Raw genomic sequence first — 12,691 nt, forward strand, 5'->3', positions numbered from 1 at the left:
TGTGGGCGTTAGAGGGGGCGTGGCACCCTTTTGAAACAAACTTGCGCTGCGTAGGAACTCCTAGAATCTGCATGCAAAATGTCAATCTTCTAGCTTTTATAGTTTCCGAGATCTCAGCGTTCATACAGACAGACAGACAGACAGACAGACAGACAGACAGACAGACAGACAGACGGACAGACAGACGGACAGACGGACATGGCTAGATCGACTCGGCTAGTGATCCCGATCAAGAATACCTGTTACATACTTTTGCACGAATCTAATATACCCTTTTACTCTACGAGTAACGGGTATAAATAGATTGGCGTCCAATAAAAATACAATTTTTTTTTTAAGCAAATAATGTTAAAGGAAAATTATAAAAAAATTAATTATAAAGAAAGAAAATGTAAAGCCAACGTATTGGGTTGTAAACCATTTAGCCACTTAAAATTATAATATTATGACTCAAGAAAAATCGACGAAAAATATGAAGAGCAGCGAAATGCATTCCAAAGTTGAATTCAATTAAACAGATTTCAATCATCCGGACATGACGGAAATGTCAGAATCTTCGCCATACCCGTTGCCCTCCGCTGCAGTCTCCCCTACCCTAGAGCCACCCTCTGCGAAGTCCGGTTTAGCTGCATTTCTAGTTCATGGCCTGCATTGCGTGAATATGATGAGTACGCTTAATTGGATTAGCTGCGATGTCTGCCGGGAAATGGAAATGGAAACGGAGACGGGCTAAAGAGCCAAAGTCACTGAGCGGTTGCATAACAAGCCGGTTCGGCCAGTCGTTTGGAAAAGCGTGTGAAATGGAGTTGTAACCGGCATGATATTCTATTTACTAAATAATTGGACACAAATGTCGCCGACGATGGGAGAGCATGTCCATCAAAGTGCCAAGTAACTTATGCAAATGTTTTCTATGCTAAAAAAAAAGAAAAATTGGTGAAAAAAAAATCCAACTTGGAGATGCGGGGCATCGATCCCCGTACCTCTCACATGCTAAGCGAGCGCTCTACCATCTGAGCTACATCCCCTGATGTATGTTGAGTGTCGTATTGCCTACCTGAATGCTCTCGCCTCTTTTCGTGGTGGTAGTTTTTGATAGGCCCTTTATGTGTATAGGAAAAAGCTTTCAGCATGAGCTTTTTGTTTAAAATACGAATAATAGTTTTAATAAATACAAATTAAATTTTAAAAAATTTCAAGTTAAAAAATGTTTAAAAAATATTTAGAATAAAATAAAATTAAAAAAAAAAAAATTAATAATCGTCGATCTGTTTCCGCCCGGGTTCGAACCGGGGACCTTGTGCGTGTGAAGCACACGTGATAACCACTACACTACGGAAACCTATGATTAAAACTCGTCTAATACTCAAATAGTCTGTTCAAAAATCGATTTTGCAACTGCTCTGATAACAAAACAAATAATAAAAGTAAATAATACCCATTAATTGCAGTATGCATGTGGAGAGCTCGAAAGGGAAAGTAAACTTCGACCCAGTTATTCTCCTTTTCCTAGTTTCTTTGCCAAGTTCAAAGCAACAATAATGATGCACGCTCTGTCAACGAAAGACATAAAAATCCCAGGGTGCAACATATTTAGGCCATAACAGCACTTTCTTTAATGGGACTGCGTCGTATTTCCAGACCACCAACCTTTCGCCTTGGGTGGCTCTCGGCAAGGGCTGCAACAAATTGAAGTCGTAAAAGTGTCCGGGAGTTCGAGTCATACTCGGGATGTTGACATTGCAGGCGAGTCGTTAAACAGTTGAAATTCGGTGCGTGCTGAGGGTCGGCGTGTTTATAAATACAACACACCTGAAATGATCGTAAAGGCAGTCTCATTAAAATGATATAAAAATGAATGTGGTTGAGAGAAAATGTATTGAATAAACTTCAATATCACAGCGGAAACGAGCAGGTGGGGGGTCAATTGACATTGAAAGCAAATAGCACGCACAAAAAAAAAACAAAAAATCATTCGACTTGTTCCCGCCCGGGTTCGAACCGGGGACCTTGTGCGTGTGAAGCACACGTGATAACCGCTACACTACGGAAACAGCTGAAGATCCGGCGGCAGAAAAGCCAACTAGAGTTTAGTGCTCTGCTGTTGATACGCCAAAATTTAATATTACACAGAAAAAAAACTAATACAACATTTTACAAATCGAAACTCATTTTATTCCTCCTTGGAGTAGGAAATTGATCTTTAATAACAGTAAATAACAAAAATTTTTACGGTAATATTAAAATATTTAAAAAACACATAATTAACAATTAAAAAAGAAAAAAAAAAAAAATTAACGATTTGTTCCCGCCCGGGTTCGAACCGGGGACCTTGTGCGTGTGAAGCACACGTGATAACCGCTACACTACGGAAACAGTTGAAGATCCGGCGGCAAAAAACACAACTGGGCTTAGGTGCGTACCGTCGATAAAGAAAACCCTCCACAGTTTCAAGGTTGAAAAGATCTTTTATTTGTAACATACAATACTAGCTGCTAAATAAAATGATTTATTTATTTATTAATAAAAGCTTTCGTAGTATTTTTAAATTAAGATTAAACACTAACTAACTTTATTTTCATCAACTTTTCCCATTTTGGTATTTGTTAAACTATCAGCGCTTAACGAACAGATTTCACTAAGTAGCAGCCTTTCTCTTTTCTGGTACCGAACGTAAAGCACTACAAAAATACGGCAGACCCTCAATATTCAAGCTAAGTCAAGTAAATAGATGTACTTGCTAAACAAGTTTTTTCGAAATAATCACTAGAAATAAGAAATGTCTGTAGAATTAACACTTTAGTTTTTGTACATCAAAGAAAAAGTCATAGTAATTTATAATTCGTTAGAAAAAAGAAAAAATGAAAAAAAAATTATAGCAATGTTCCCGCCCGGGTTCGAACCGGGGACCTTGTGCGTGTGAAGCACACGTGATAACCGCTACACTACGGAAACAGTTGAAAATTTAGCGGCAAAAAACCCAAGTCGGTTAAGCTGCTTTGCCATCGATAAGAAAAACACTCTTAACGTTTCCAAGCCCATATATCAGTGTTCGATTTGCATAATTTCCATGCGGGAAAACGCAAGAATTTGTCGACTGAAAACACTGATTTATGGGCATTTCGATAAGCGAGTAAAAGTGTTTTTAACTGCGCTGGCGGTGATAATTTTTTCGATCTTGGTGCTTAAACGTGAACTAGTTGGGAATTGGCTTGGGTCTTAGCGAGTTTCCCTTTTTTCCGATATGAACTATCAACTTTGCTGTGGCCAACCGCTGAAAAAGGAAAACTCTTATATTATTTAGTCAGACGGTGCGTGCGGCGTCTCTATAAATAAACAGCAAATGCAATTAGGTGGCTTCTTGCCAAAATTGATTGCAAATTGTGCTGGGATGCGGCATTGGCTTTGCAGGGGCTCTTCGGCGACTGATAAGGGCAATCGGTCGGATGCGGATTCTAAGTGGAATGGACACCCGCAATGGCCGGGCAAACGGGTTCAACTGGCCAATGGCGATACAAGTGACAAGTGAACATGGAAAACTAATTTATGTGGCGCATGCGACAGGAAATGCAGCGGGCCACTCCACTCGATTCGATTCGATGAATCGGAATGCAATATCCAATATGCAATGCAAACCCGTCGACGCGTCGCTGCAGTTGCTCAATGAAAGTCGGTTTTTGGTTCTTGGTTCTTCGTTCTTGGGGACACTTGGCACCTAGACACCAGGGAGAGAGACCTTGACCGGGTTGTCCCGGCTGTCCCGGCAACGGTAATACGAAACCACCGCTAGGACGCAACAACCGGCGAACAAGTGAAGAACATATAACCGCCTAACAACACTTTGCTCTTAACAACACCAGAGACAGGCACTTTTGGCCCCGCCGGCTCCTCAATCGAAGACGTGTTAAGGAAGCATATCTATCGCTGGGATCAGCATTACTTACTGCACAGAGAGGAAAAGTTCGTATTCCTCTAAAACTATCCAGGACACCAACCTCTTTTGTAACTGCTTTCCATTAATCCAGATCAAATAATGTTATAGGTAATGCTGTAAAAATAAGTAGTAGGATTTTGAGTGGTATATCATTAGCCAGCTTTTTTATATAAACTTTGTTATAATACTTAAAAATATTTACGTTACCAAAAAATGTTCTTCTTAAAAAAACTAATACTGGTTTTCAGTAACACAATTTTCTGACATTCAAAAAGATTTTGAAATTAATTAATAATCGTGTGAGAGAGTATTTTCCAGTCTTGAGGTCAAAAATGTCTTATTTATAAGGACTAATCCTCACAGTGCTCTCGGCAGCCGGTTCCAGCTGCGTTTGGCTGCAGGCTGATCCATCGCCTCCATCATCATCATCATCGGCAACTGGCCGCATCTCAACATCATCGCTTGTTAACCAAGTTATGCTACGCGAACAACGATGTGTCATGTCGCTCCGCCAGCCCCGGGATGTGCAAGATGGGGCCAAGTTGCTGGAGTTGCTAATGCAGGAGATTGGACTGCCGCGGCCGTTCTTCACACCTCCCACAACGGGCGGGCAGAAATTCGCACGCTCGGGGCGCCAGTCGATCCTAACCAGCTGGGCTGGCCAAGAACTCCAGATTCCCGGTTTCGATCGGACCTAGACCCCAAAAACACTGCTGCGGGCCATCAACAGGCGCATTGATCTTCCTTACAACCCGTCCGCGGTTGCATCTTCATCTTTTATTAATCGCCCCATTTATTTGATTATCTTCGCGGGCCAGCGGACTGGCTTGGGATTTAGATTTATGCCCCGGCGGTGTAATTTACTCGCTAATCATGCAACACTTTTCATTTTGACACGTTCGGGCGGCTCTCACCAAAGCACCGCCAGCGGTAATTATGTAAATTTCCCCACCGCGATCCCAGTCGATCCAAACCGAAACGTTTCGATCCTCTGCGATCCGTCGGCTGCCGGGGGGTGCCATTTTATGATCTATGCCTGCTTCGTGCTTAGAAGCAAACTTAACACAAATTGATAAAAGCAACATCAACAACATGGGGCGCTCGACAGCGGCCCATAGACTATTTTTACGATCATCGATCCCGCGTTCCTCTTGTTTCTCGATTCACTGGCGAGCGAACACATCGCTTACATAAATTACGGCCAAGGACCCGGGCACCAGGTCCGGTATAGAATTCCAGGGAAAACACATCGTGTTTTGACACCAAACATCCGCTCTAAGCCGCAGCCGCCGTTGCAGCGATGGGGTTAGGGCTAGCCATTCTGATCCGAACCAGGATCGGGCGGGGGATCAACATCTGATCTTGTTAGCCGTTGCCGCTCAAGCGCATGACTGCAATTTAAGCGCCATAAATTCTGTTCTCAGCTCCCCATGTCGAAGGCAATATGTCAAAGTTGTTATGCCCTTGCACTAGTTAGGGTATCAGGGGTATGCCCGTCTACAGATTATAGATTTCGGAAATTGAAATACATTAATATTTATTTTTATAATAATAATAAATATCAAAAGGGATTCAAAATAGAACAGGCCTTTTTTAGATTGTCCTAACAGGATTAGACCATTAGAAATACATCCATATTATTATATCAAAACTTAATGGACAAAATCCGAAATATTCTAGTATTTATTTGACTACAATAAATTTAAATACAAATTATTAGTTTGTGGAGATGGGAATGAGCTAATATTTAATTCTTCCTTGGGCAATTTAATTAGCAATTAGTAGATATCTTATAGTCGAACCCTTAATTTAAGTTGAAGATTTAGGATAGAGACTTACTCGAGCATGATGCCCTTCAAAGCACTTTTCCATAATGTGAGGTTGCATTAGATGACTTAATACGATTTTCGTTGAGCATTTCGTTGGGGTTCGGTTAGGCAGCTGGATTGGATCCGCTTTCGAGCAGTTCTCCAAGGGAACGGGGCATTAGCGGAAATATTGCTGTGACATATGCAAATGGTAAAAGTAATTAAACAATCCTTCAAGCCGTAACTTCGCGAGACATAAATTAGTGCTTAGCATTATAAATAAGCACAAACAATTTCAGCATTTTCTACACGATTAATAACGCCAATTAATCGCAGCAATGGCGACTGGCAACAGTCATTGCCATGTAACTGACAAACTGGTCGACAGTTGCTAATGAATTAATCAGCGTGGAGATTAGATCGCAGATTGGCGATTCTGGATCTGCGATCAGAAACCATTCAGGCAATCGCATAAAGAGCGTAGGCATTTAATTGCGCCAGCACACAATAATATTAGCGGCGCTACTGACAAATTATAATTGGTATTTGCATGACAATTAGAATCGCCGTCCGATCGCTGCCAAGATCGGATCAGATGGGCGCCAGGCGTCTTTGAGAAGCTGCCTCGGAGTCCAATTGGTCACGCCGAGCACTTCCTGCATATTTGAGCCGGTTTAAGAGCCAGTCGGTCCATGATGAATGGTTAAGAGCCCGCCGGATGGATGGATGGTACCCACTAATGCCCCCGAAAATGCGCCACAGGGATCGTATTTCTTGAACTTGACATTGAAAACAACAAGGCGGCAGATGATGAAGACGCTCCTCGATGCTCCTCGGGCCTGTCAATCCGCTTAGCGGGCGAAGAATGGTGCGATCATTATCACTGATCCCCAGCCAAATTAATTCCCCATCCTAAGTGGCTCTTAATTGTTGCAGTTTATTTCGGGAGTGCACCCAAGCATCGATTCAGTCAAAGGGGCATGTCACTCAGTTTGTATGTTGATGTGCTGCAGAGGGGCGGGGTCATAAAGTATCCAGTTGCAATGCTGACAAGATCACGTACAAAGTGCAACTTTGCTCGGCTGTCAATCAAATAATGATGTTCCTCCGTTCGCCCATCACCAAAGGGTTTGTTCAACTGGAATGTGCAGCATTTAGTACTCGATAAGTCGCTGCGAGGGCGGTTTGATATTTTTGACATCTTCAGCTGTTGGCCTTAAGGTGATCTTCTAATCTGTCTTTGTGCAAAGTGATGGTATTTGAAAAATCAGAAAATCGGATAGGTAATGCACTAAGGTGTCTAATCCTTTTGGAGCAGATTCAAAAAGTGGAGTAGATAAAAAATATTTTTAACTTTATTTTTAAGCTGATAAAGGATTTGTAGAGTATTTTGTAGAGTATATAATGAGTTATTGGAATAATTTCAATAACATCCCAGATTTTTAACTTCATTTATAACAGTGCCAGTTTTAATTAAATGTAATCTTGACATTGACTAAGGTTCTTCATCAACAGATGATCTTAAGTAATCTGTTTCAACTTGTTTTTACTCAAGAAGCTTGTCTTTACACATGAATAACCCCTTATCGTTATCCGATATTTACTAAGGAATGCCGACCTCTAACGGTGCCATTACCTTGAACCAAATGCCGTGGTTCGTAAGCCTAACCCCCCTCGCGTTCAATGATCAATGAGCGCCAGTACGCAAGTATCGCACCTGGAACGCAATCACCAATCACCGGGAGATAAGCCGGCGATATCAAACAATGGCCCAACACGAATGTGTCGGCCATTGGAACACACACAATTTTGTCTGCTTATGTTTGGGTTTATATTTTTATTTTTCGGCAGTACTTGAACGCTGACTCGATGAGTCACCCATCGTTGGTAATAACTAATTGTCTTTAAGCCTAACAGAATTACGTCTATCGAAAGATTAGTGTCCATTGCCGTAGTCGGCCCATTTTTTGCCCAATGCCTGATCGCGTGCCTGCTGCCGGAGGACCTTGCCGCTTCCGGTTTTCGGCAGCTCGGTGAGGAAGAAGACGCCGCAGTGGAGCTGCTTGTGCTGCACCACCAGCCGCTTGGCCACATACTCCACAATGTCCATTTCGGTGAGACGACTTCCTGGGATTTTCACCACCGCCGCCGCCGCAGGATCGCCATCCACCTCGTTCCACAGCCCGAAGACGCAGGCCTCAATCACATCGGGCAGCTCGGCGATGACCTGCTCCAGTTCGTGGGGACAATACTGGGCGCCATGGAAGCGCAGAAGATCTCCCTTCCTCTCCACAATATGCAGATAGTTCTCGTCGTCGAAGTAGCCCATGTCGCCGGTGTGGAACCAGCCCTGGTAGTCTTGCATGCGCTTCGATTCGTTGGGATTGGCATAGTAGCCGTTCCAGAGCTTGCCATTGTGCACCAGGATCTCGCCCGTCTCGCCATGTCCCAAACTTCGTCCAGCATCGTCGAGGATCTTCACCCGAACTCCCGGCACAATCCTGCCCACCGCCGATGGCTTCGACACTCCCATATTGGCCGCCACTCCGCCGCACTCGGTCAGAGCATAACCGTAGGATATCTGCCCGGTGATGAGGAAGTCCTGCAACTTCAGGAGATTGGCCACGTAGCAGGAGCCACCGCCAACGCTCACAAACCGGATGCTCGCCAGTCGCTGCTTGCTGAGTGTTGGAGCCTTAAGGAGCAAGGCCACCTGCTGCGGCACCACCGTCAACAGGGTCACCTTGTACTTCTCCACCAACTGCAGCATGTACTCCGGGGTGTAGGCCCGATCCGTGATTATCCGCGTGGAGCCGTGGCAGCAGCTGAAGAGCATGTTGAACATACCCGCCGACCAGTCGATGGTGCTGAAGGAGAGCAGCACATCCTGGCCAGTCACAAAGCTGAAAGGAAGTGAGTGGTTTGAATGTGTCATGAAAGGGTTTAAATAAATTAAATTATTAAAAACAAGAAAGGAAGCTACCTTCGGCCAGCCGAAGCTTATATACCCTTGCAGATACAGTAATGCTCACTCGGTGCAGTTCCAGGGATTCCAGATTCAGCGTTTCTATTTTTGAATTTTGTTTTTAAGTAGTCAAGAATCAAGACGCCTACTTCCTACAAAGTTACAATGAATTTTCTTATATTTGTTTGAATATGAACACTGAACACTGAAATTATAATACCCTCTACAAGGGTATTAGTATATTATTATGGTATGGTTGATATATTATTATACTAACGTTTAGAAAACATAAAATATTTTAGTAGATGTTTTTATAGAATTTTATACTGGAGATTTAAAATCTAGAAAAATAGTTTATCTTTTTAATCTAAATGCACCTTTTTGACATAATATTTTATCACTGTTTTTTATATCTCAACTTGTCAAACCCTTGAGCTAATAAAACTTTAAAATGCTGCCAAGATCTTACCCGAAATCAAAGAGGCAAGCTGAGTTGCTAATGCAAACGGCTTTTGGTAGACCCGTTGTTCCCGAGGTGCAGAGAATGGCCACAGTATGATCGCCGCCCAGGAGAAGAGTTTCGGGTCTGTGGAGAACACAAGTCTTAAGATAGTTCCTTTATGTCTCAAAATAAATCCCTACACATAGTACAGCTCGGCTTTGGTGGGTTCCAGGAGATCTTCAACGCGCGGCATGCCCAGTCGGTGGTCCTTCAGCGTGTAGACATGGCTCTTGAGTATCCTCGCAATGATGCTCAGTCGCTGGTAGACATAGCCATCACAAAAAATGATCCTCGGCCGCGTGATGGAGAACAGATGCTTCATGGTGTCCTCATCATGCCAGGGACTAACCGCATGAAAGGGCGTTCCATTGAGAAGACATCCCAGAACTACTGGCATGAGGTATGTGGTGTTGGTTCCAGCGATGCCCACCACATCGTCCTGTTTCAGTCCCAAAGCCTTCAGTTGCTGGGCAATGCGAATGGCAAAGGTTATAGCCTCGCCATTGGTGAGAGCTGTGCCCTCCGTGTCTGAAATCTAAAAAGTAATCACTAATTATAAGTAATTTTATGGATTATCCAAAGCATCTACCCACCTGACAAATGCTGGACGGATGATTCCGCATAAAGGCGAACAGAATTTTACCAATCGAACAGTCCACATCGAAGAAATTCGCCGGCCTTGGTCCACTCCAAATTTTAGTGTATTTATCGAATTGCGTGCTCGAGCGTTCCATTGTGGCGACTGATAAGACTAGCCGGGTCTTGGGTCTCAGCAAACGGGTTTCTCTCCGGTCGTGAATCCGGGTCCGGTTCCAATAACGGTTCTTCGGCGACTGCCGACTGGCGACCGCCCGTAATGTTACGGGCATTTGCAGTCCAGGTGGAGTCTTATCGCCTTCCAATCGGTTTACTACGTCACCGATTTGAGGGCGAAGCTCGAAAAGCTCACTGATAAACGCTTCCAGCCAGATAAGCCAAAGTCGAAAGAGGTTTGAGATATTTTCCCCGATAGTTCGCACTTATTTGAGTGAGTTAGAAATATATAAAAGAACAGATATTGACCCGGCAATCGATTTATTTATCATTTATCTTCCTCTCTGTTAAGCTTGAATATCTGGAATAAAATAAATGGTGTTAAATTTAATCGTACAAAAAAAAAGCTTGACAATAAACTAAATCAATTTAAATTGAATTTCAACTATTTAAATTTTTAACTAATAAATAGAATTCACATATTTTTGAGAAAACTGCACCCCATAAAGTTAGATTGTAATTTTATTGGTTTCTCTAGCAACTTTGTGACAATTCTTTGATACAAAAAATATATTTTGAGATTTTCTGTTTAGCTAGCATTCTTGGCCTCCAAGAAGAAGGCTTTGGTGGCCATGCGGTTGGTCTTGCCATTGGGACTGCGCACCAGATCCTCCATGATGATGGCTCCTCCATTCAACTGTTTGTACTTGGCATCGATATGTGTGGCTACGTAATCGACGACATCCTGGGCTGTGAGTCCACTGCCCACCCTTTTAACCACGGCGGCAGTGGCCTCGTCCCCGGAGATCTGATTCCACACCCCGAAGACACAGACCTCGGCCACGTCCGGCATCTCTGAGATGACACTCTCGATCTCATTTGGATAGTACATGATGTTCTGGTACTTGAGCATGTCCTTCTTGCGCTCCACAATGTAAATGAAGCCATCGTCATCCACGAATCCGAGGTCTCCGCTGTGGAACCACATCTGAGGATCTCGCATCTTGTGCGTTTCCTCCGGATTGCCGTAATACCCGGCCCAGTATTGATCGTTGCAGAGGCACAGCTCGCCCACTTCGTCGGGTCCCAGGGACTCGCCCTTTTCGCAGATTACCTTCAGCTTCATGCCCGTCACCAATCGACCCACCGAATTGGGCTTCTCGTCGAAGTGAAAGTTCATGGAGGCCATGCTGCCCAGCTCAGTAAACCCGTAGGCAAAGTGCAGGCAGTCCTTGCTGAGGCGATTTCTTATCAAATGCTGCGTCTCCACCGAAGCCCGAGATCCTCCAAAAAGGTAGAACCGCAGGCTTGACAAGTCGGAGGTGCCGAAAGCCGGTGAGTTGGCCATCATGGCCATGTGGGCAGGTGCCTGGATAATCCACGTGATCTGGTGCTCCTCGACGAGTCGCATAAAGAAAGCCGGATCGAAGACATTGTCGGCTATGATTCGTTTGGTGCTAAAGACACCCGATGTGACGGTGGTCAGAAGTCCGGTGATCCAGTCGAGCGTACTGTGGGTGTACTGAACGTCGTTGGTGGTCAGAACGCTAGGGAAAGATCGATTACTTCAGGATCTCTAGCTACAAGGACCTTACTTACTGGCTATTATTGAGGATCTGTCGACTATTGGTAATGGTCACAGCCTTTGGAATTCCCGTTGTGCCCGAGGAGCAGAGAATGGCCAGAGTCTGATCGTTACCCTGTTCCAGGCGAGCTGGCCGGAAGTCCACCTCAATGGGAGTAGCCAGTACTTCATCTATCCGGATGGAATCCCTATGATGATTGCGCATGGTGATGATCTTCACATCCAGTTGAGAGGTGGCAGCTCGAACCTTCTCGAACTCATCGCCATCGCAGAAAATAAGTCGGGGCTTGGTGATCTCGAATAACTTTTCGATGGTACTCTGTTCGTACGAAATGTTGAGCGAGTGAAAGGCGATGCCATTGAAGAAGCAGGCGTAGGCAACGGCGGACATGTGGGTGGTATTCCTGCCAATAATCCCCACCACATCGGATTGAAGAAGTCCCTCGGATCGCATAAAGCTGGCCACATGCATCGAGTTGGCGTGGAGCTCCGCTCTGGTGAGTATCGTGTTCTCAGTAGCCGAGATCTAAATAGTTAGTTTGAATGATCACTTTAGTTCTTTGGGAAACCTTGAGGTCTACCCACCTGAGCTATGAGCTGCGGATGCCGCCGCATCTCCTGAAAGATTATCTCTCCGATGGACAGATGTGGGTCAAAGTAGTATTCCAATTTGCCACCGCTCCAGACTTTGAGATCAGCATCGTAGAAGTTCGCTGGTCTGTACGGCATTCTGTGTCACTGTCTTAATAACGTTTAAATTCGCGACTGAATGCAAAGTGCAGCGGCAGCCCTCCTTTTATAGAGCCGAGCGATCTATTCGCAAACTGTTTTAGATAACTTTCGGGGCGTACGAGTAGCAGGTTTGCACTGATTACACCGACACGCGATTACAGCAGCACTTGTGATCAAAGTAGTCGAGCAAGTGAGCAATCTCCATAACAAAACACTCGCCTTCTGTTCGAGAAATTGGCGGTAGGCAGACCCCCAACATTTGAGGCTGTGCCTCTCGCAATGACTCGGCATATTCTCGATTGAGACTGGTGAGTATATATTGCATTGCATGTGCCTTGTAAATATTGGCATATCGATTAGAAGTTAAAGCTATTAACTGAGATAGAGATATAGAAGAAGCTTTCCGGAAGCT

At 44.2% G+C, this 12,691-nt stretch overlaps 2 protein-coding genes, 1 long non-coding RNA gene and 5 other non-coding genes across 9 annotated transcripts; all 8 read right to left on the reverse strand.

The window, feature by feature from the left end:
* Positions 1-611: 611 nt before the first annotated feature.
* Positions 612-4,047, reverse strand: LOC138913544 (uncharacterized). Its single transcript, XR_011419317.1, has 3 exons — positions 3,945-4,047; positions 1,439-1,812; positions 612-916 (listed from the first exon to the last, which is right to left on the reverse strand). It is a non-coding gene; the product is annotated as an uncharacterized lncRNA (long non-coding RNA).
* TRNAA-AGC (transfer RNA alanine (anticodon AGC)) lies at positions 956-1,028 on the reverse strand. Its single transcript has one exon. It is a non-coding gene; the product is annotated as a tRNA-Ala (tRNA).
* On the reverse strand, positions 1,270-1,342 carry TRNAV-CAC (transfer RNA valine (anticodon CAC)). The gene has a single exon. It is a non-coding gene; the product is annotated as a tRNA-Val (tRNA).
* Positions 1,982-2,054, reverse strand: TRNAV-CAC (transfer RNA valine (anticodon CAC)). The gene has a single exon. It is a non-coding gene; the product is annotated as a tRNA-Val (tRNA).
* On the reverse strand, positions 2,304-2,376 carry TRNAV-CAC (transfer RNA valine (anticodon CAC)). Its single transcript has one exon. It is a non-coding gene; the product is annotated as a tRNA-Val (tRNA).
* TRNAV-CAC (transfer RNA valine (anticodon CAC)) lies at positions 2,883-2,955 on the reverse strand. The gene has a single exon. It is a non-coding gene; the product is annotated as a tRNA-Val (tRNA).
* A 3,513-nt stretch (positions 4,048-7,560) lies between the features above and the next one.
* Positions 7,561-10,024, reverse strand: Acsx4 (Acyl-CoA synthetase X4). Of its 2 annotated transcripts, XM_017151697.3 has the most exons (4): positions 9,803-10,024; positions 9,350-9,744; positions 9,177-9,293; positions 7,561-8,645 (listed from the first exon to the last, which is right to left on the reverse strand). In XM_017151697.3, the coding sequence occupies exons 1-4, from the start codon at positions 9,941-9,943 to the stop codon at positions 7,679-7,681; spliced, it is 1,620 nt and encodes a 539-aa protein (XP_017007186.2). In that variant the 5' UTR covers positions 9,944-10,024; the 3' UTR covers positions 7,561-7,678. The 2 variants fall into 2 exon arrangements, with proteins under 2 accessions (XP_017007186.2, XP_070073079.1); XM_070216978.1 differs by lacking the exons at positions 9,177-9,293; positions 9,350-9,744; positions 9,803-10,024 and adding an exon at positions 8,775-8,818.
* A 442-nt stretch (positions 10,025-10,466) lies between these two features.
* Positions 10,467-12,423, reverse strand: Acsx3 (Acyl-CoA synthetase X3). Its single transcript, XM_017151823.3, has 3 exons — positions 12,133-12,423; positions 11,562-12,073; positions 10,467-11,509 (listed from the first exon to the last, which is right to left on the reverse strand). Exons 1-3 carry the CDS (start codon positions 12,274-12,276, stop codon positions 10,552-10,554), a joined length of 1,614 nt encoding a protein of 537 aa, XP_017007312.2. The 5' UTR covers positions 12,277-12,423; the 3' UTR covers positions 10,467-10,551.
* Positions 12,424-12,691: the final 268 nt, after the last annotated feature.

The sequence above is a fragment of the Drosophila takahashii genome, chromosome 3R (genome assembly GCF_030179915.1).
Source record: "Drosophila takahashii strain IR98-3 E-12201 chromosome 3R, DtakHiC1v2, whole genome shotgun sequence".
NCBI lineage: Eukaryota > Metazoa > Arthropoda > Insecta > Diptera > Drosophilidae > Drosophila > Drosophila takahashii.

Bases quoted from the DNA above. Each gene is read 5' to 3' on its own strand.
- Acsx4 (XM_017151697.3), bottom strand. From the start codon at position 9,943: ATGGAACGCTCGAGCACGCAATTCGATAAATACACTAAAATTTGGAGT. The intron at 9,294-9,349 runs GTAGGGATTTAT...TGTTCTCCACAG, and splicing joins AAAGCCGAGCTGTACTATGT to ACCCGAAACTCTTCTCCTGG. The intron at 8,646-9,176 runs GTAAGATCTTGG...ACTTCCTTTCAG, and splicing joins GCTTGCCTCTTTGATTTCGG to CTTTGTGACTGGCCAGGATG.
- Acsx3 (XM_017151823.3), bottom strand. From the start codon at position 12,276: ATGCCGTACAGACCAGCGAACTTCTACGATGCTGATCTCAAAGTCTGG. The intron at 12,074-12,132 runs GTGGGTAGACCT...CTAACTATTTAG, and splicing joins ATCCGCAGCTCATAGCTCAG to ATCTCGGCTACTGAGAACAC. The intron at 11,510-11,561 runs GTAAGTAAGGTC...ATCTTTCCCTAG, and splicing joins CAGATCCTCAATAATAGCCA to CGTTCTGACCACCAACGACG.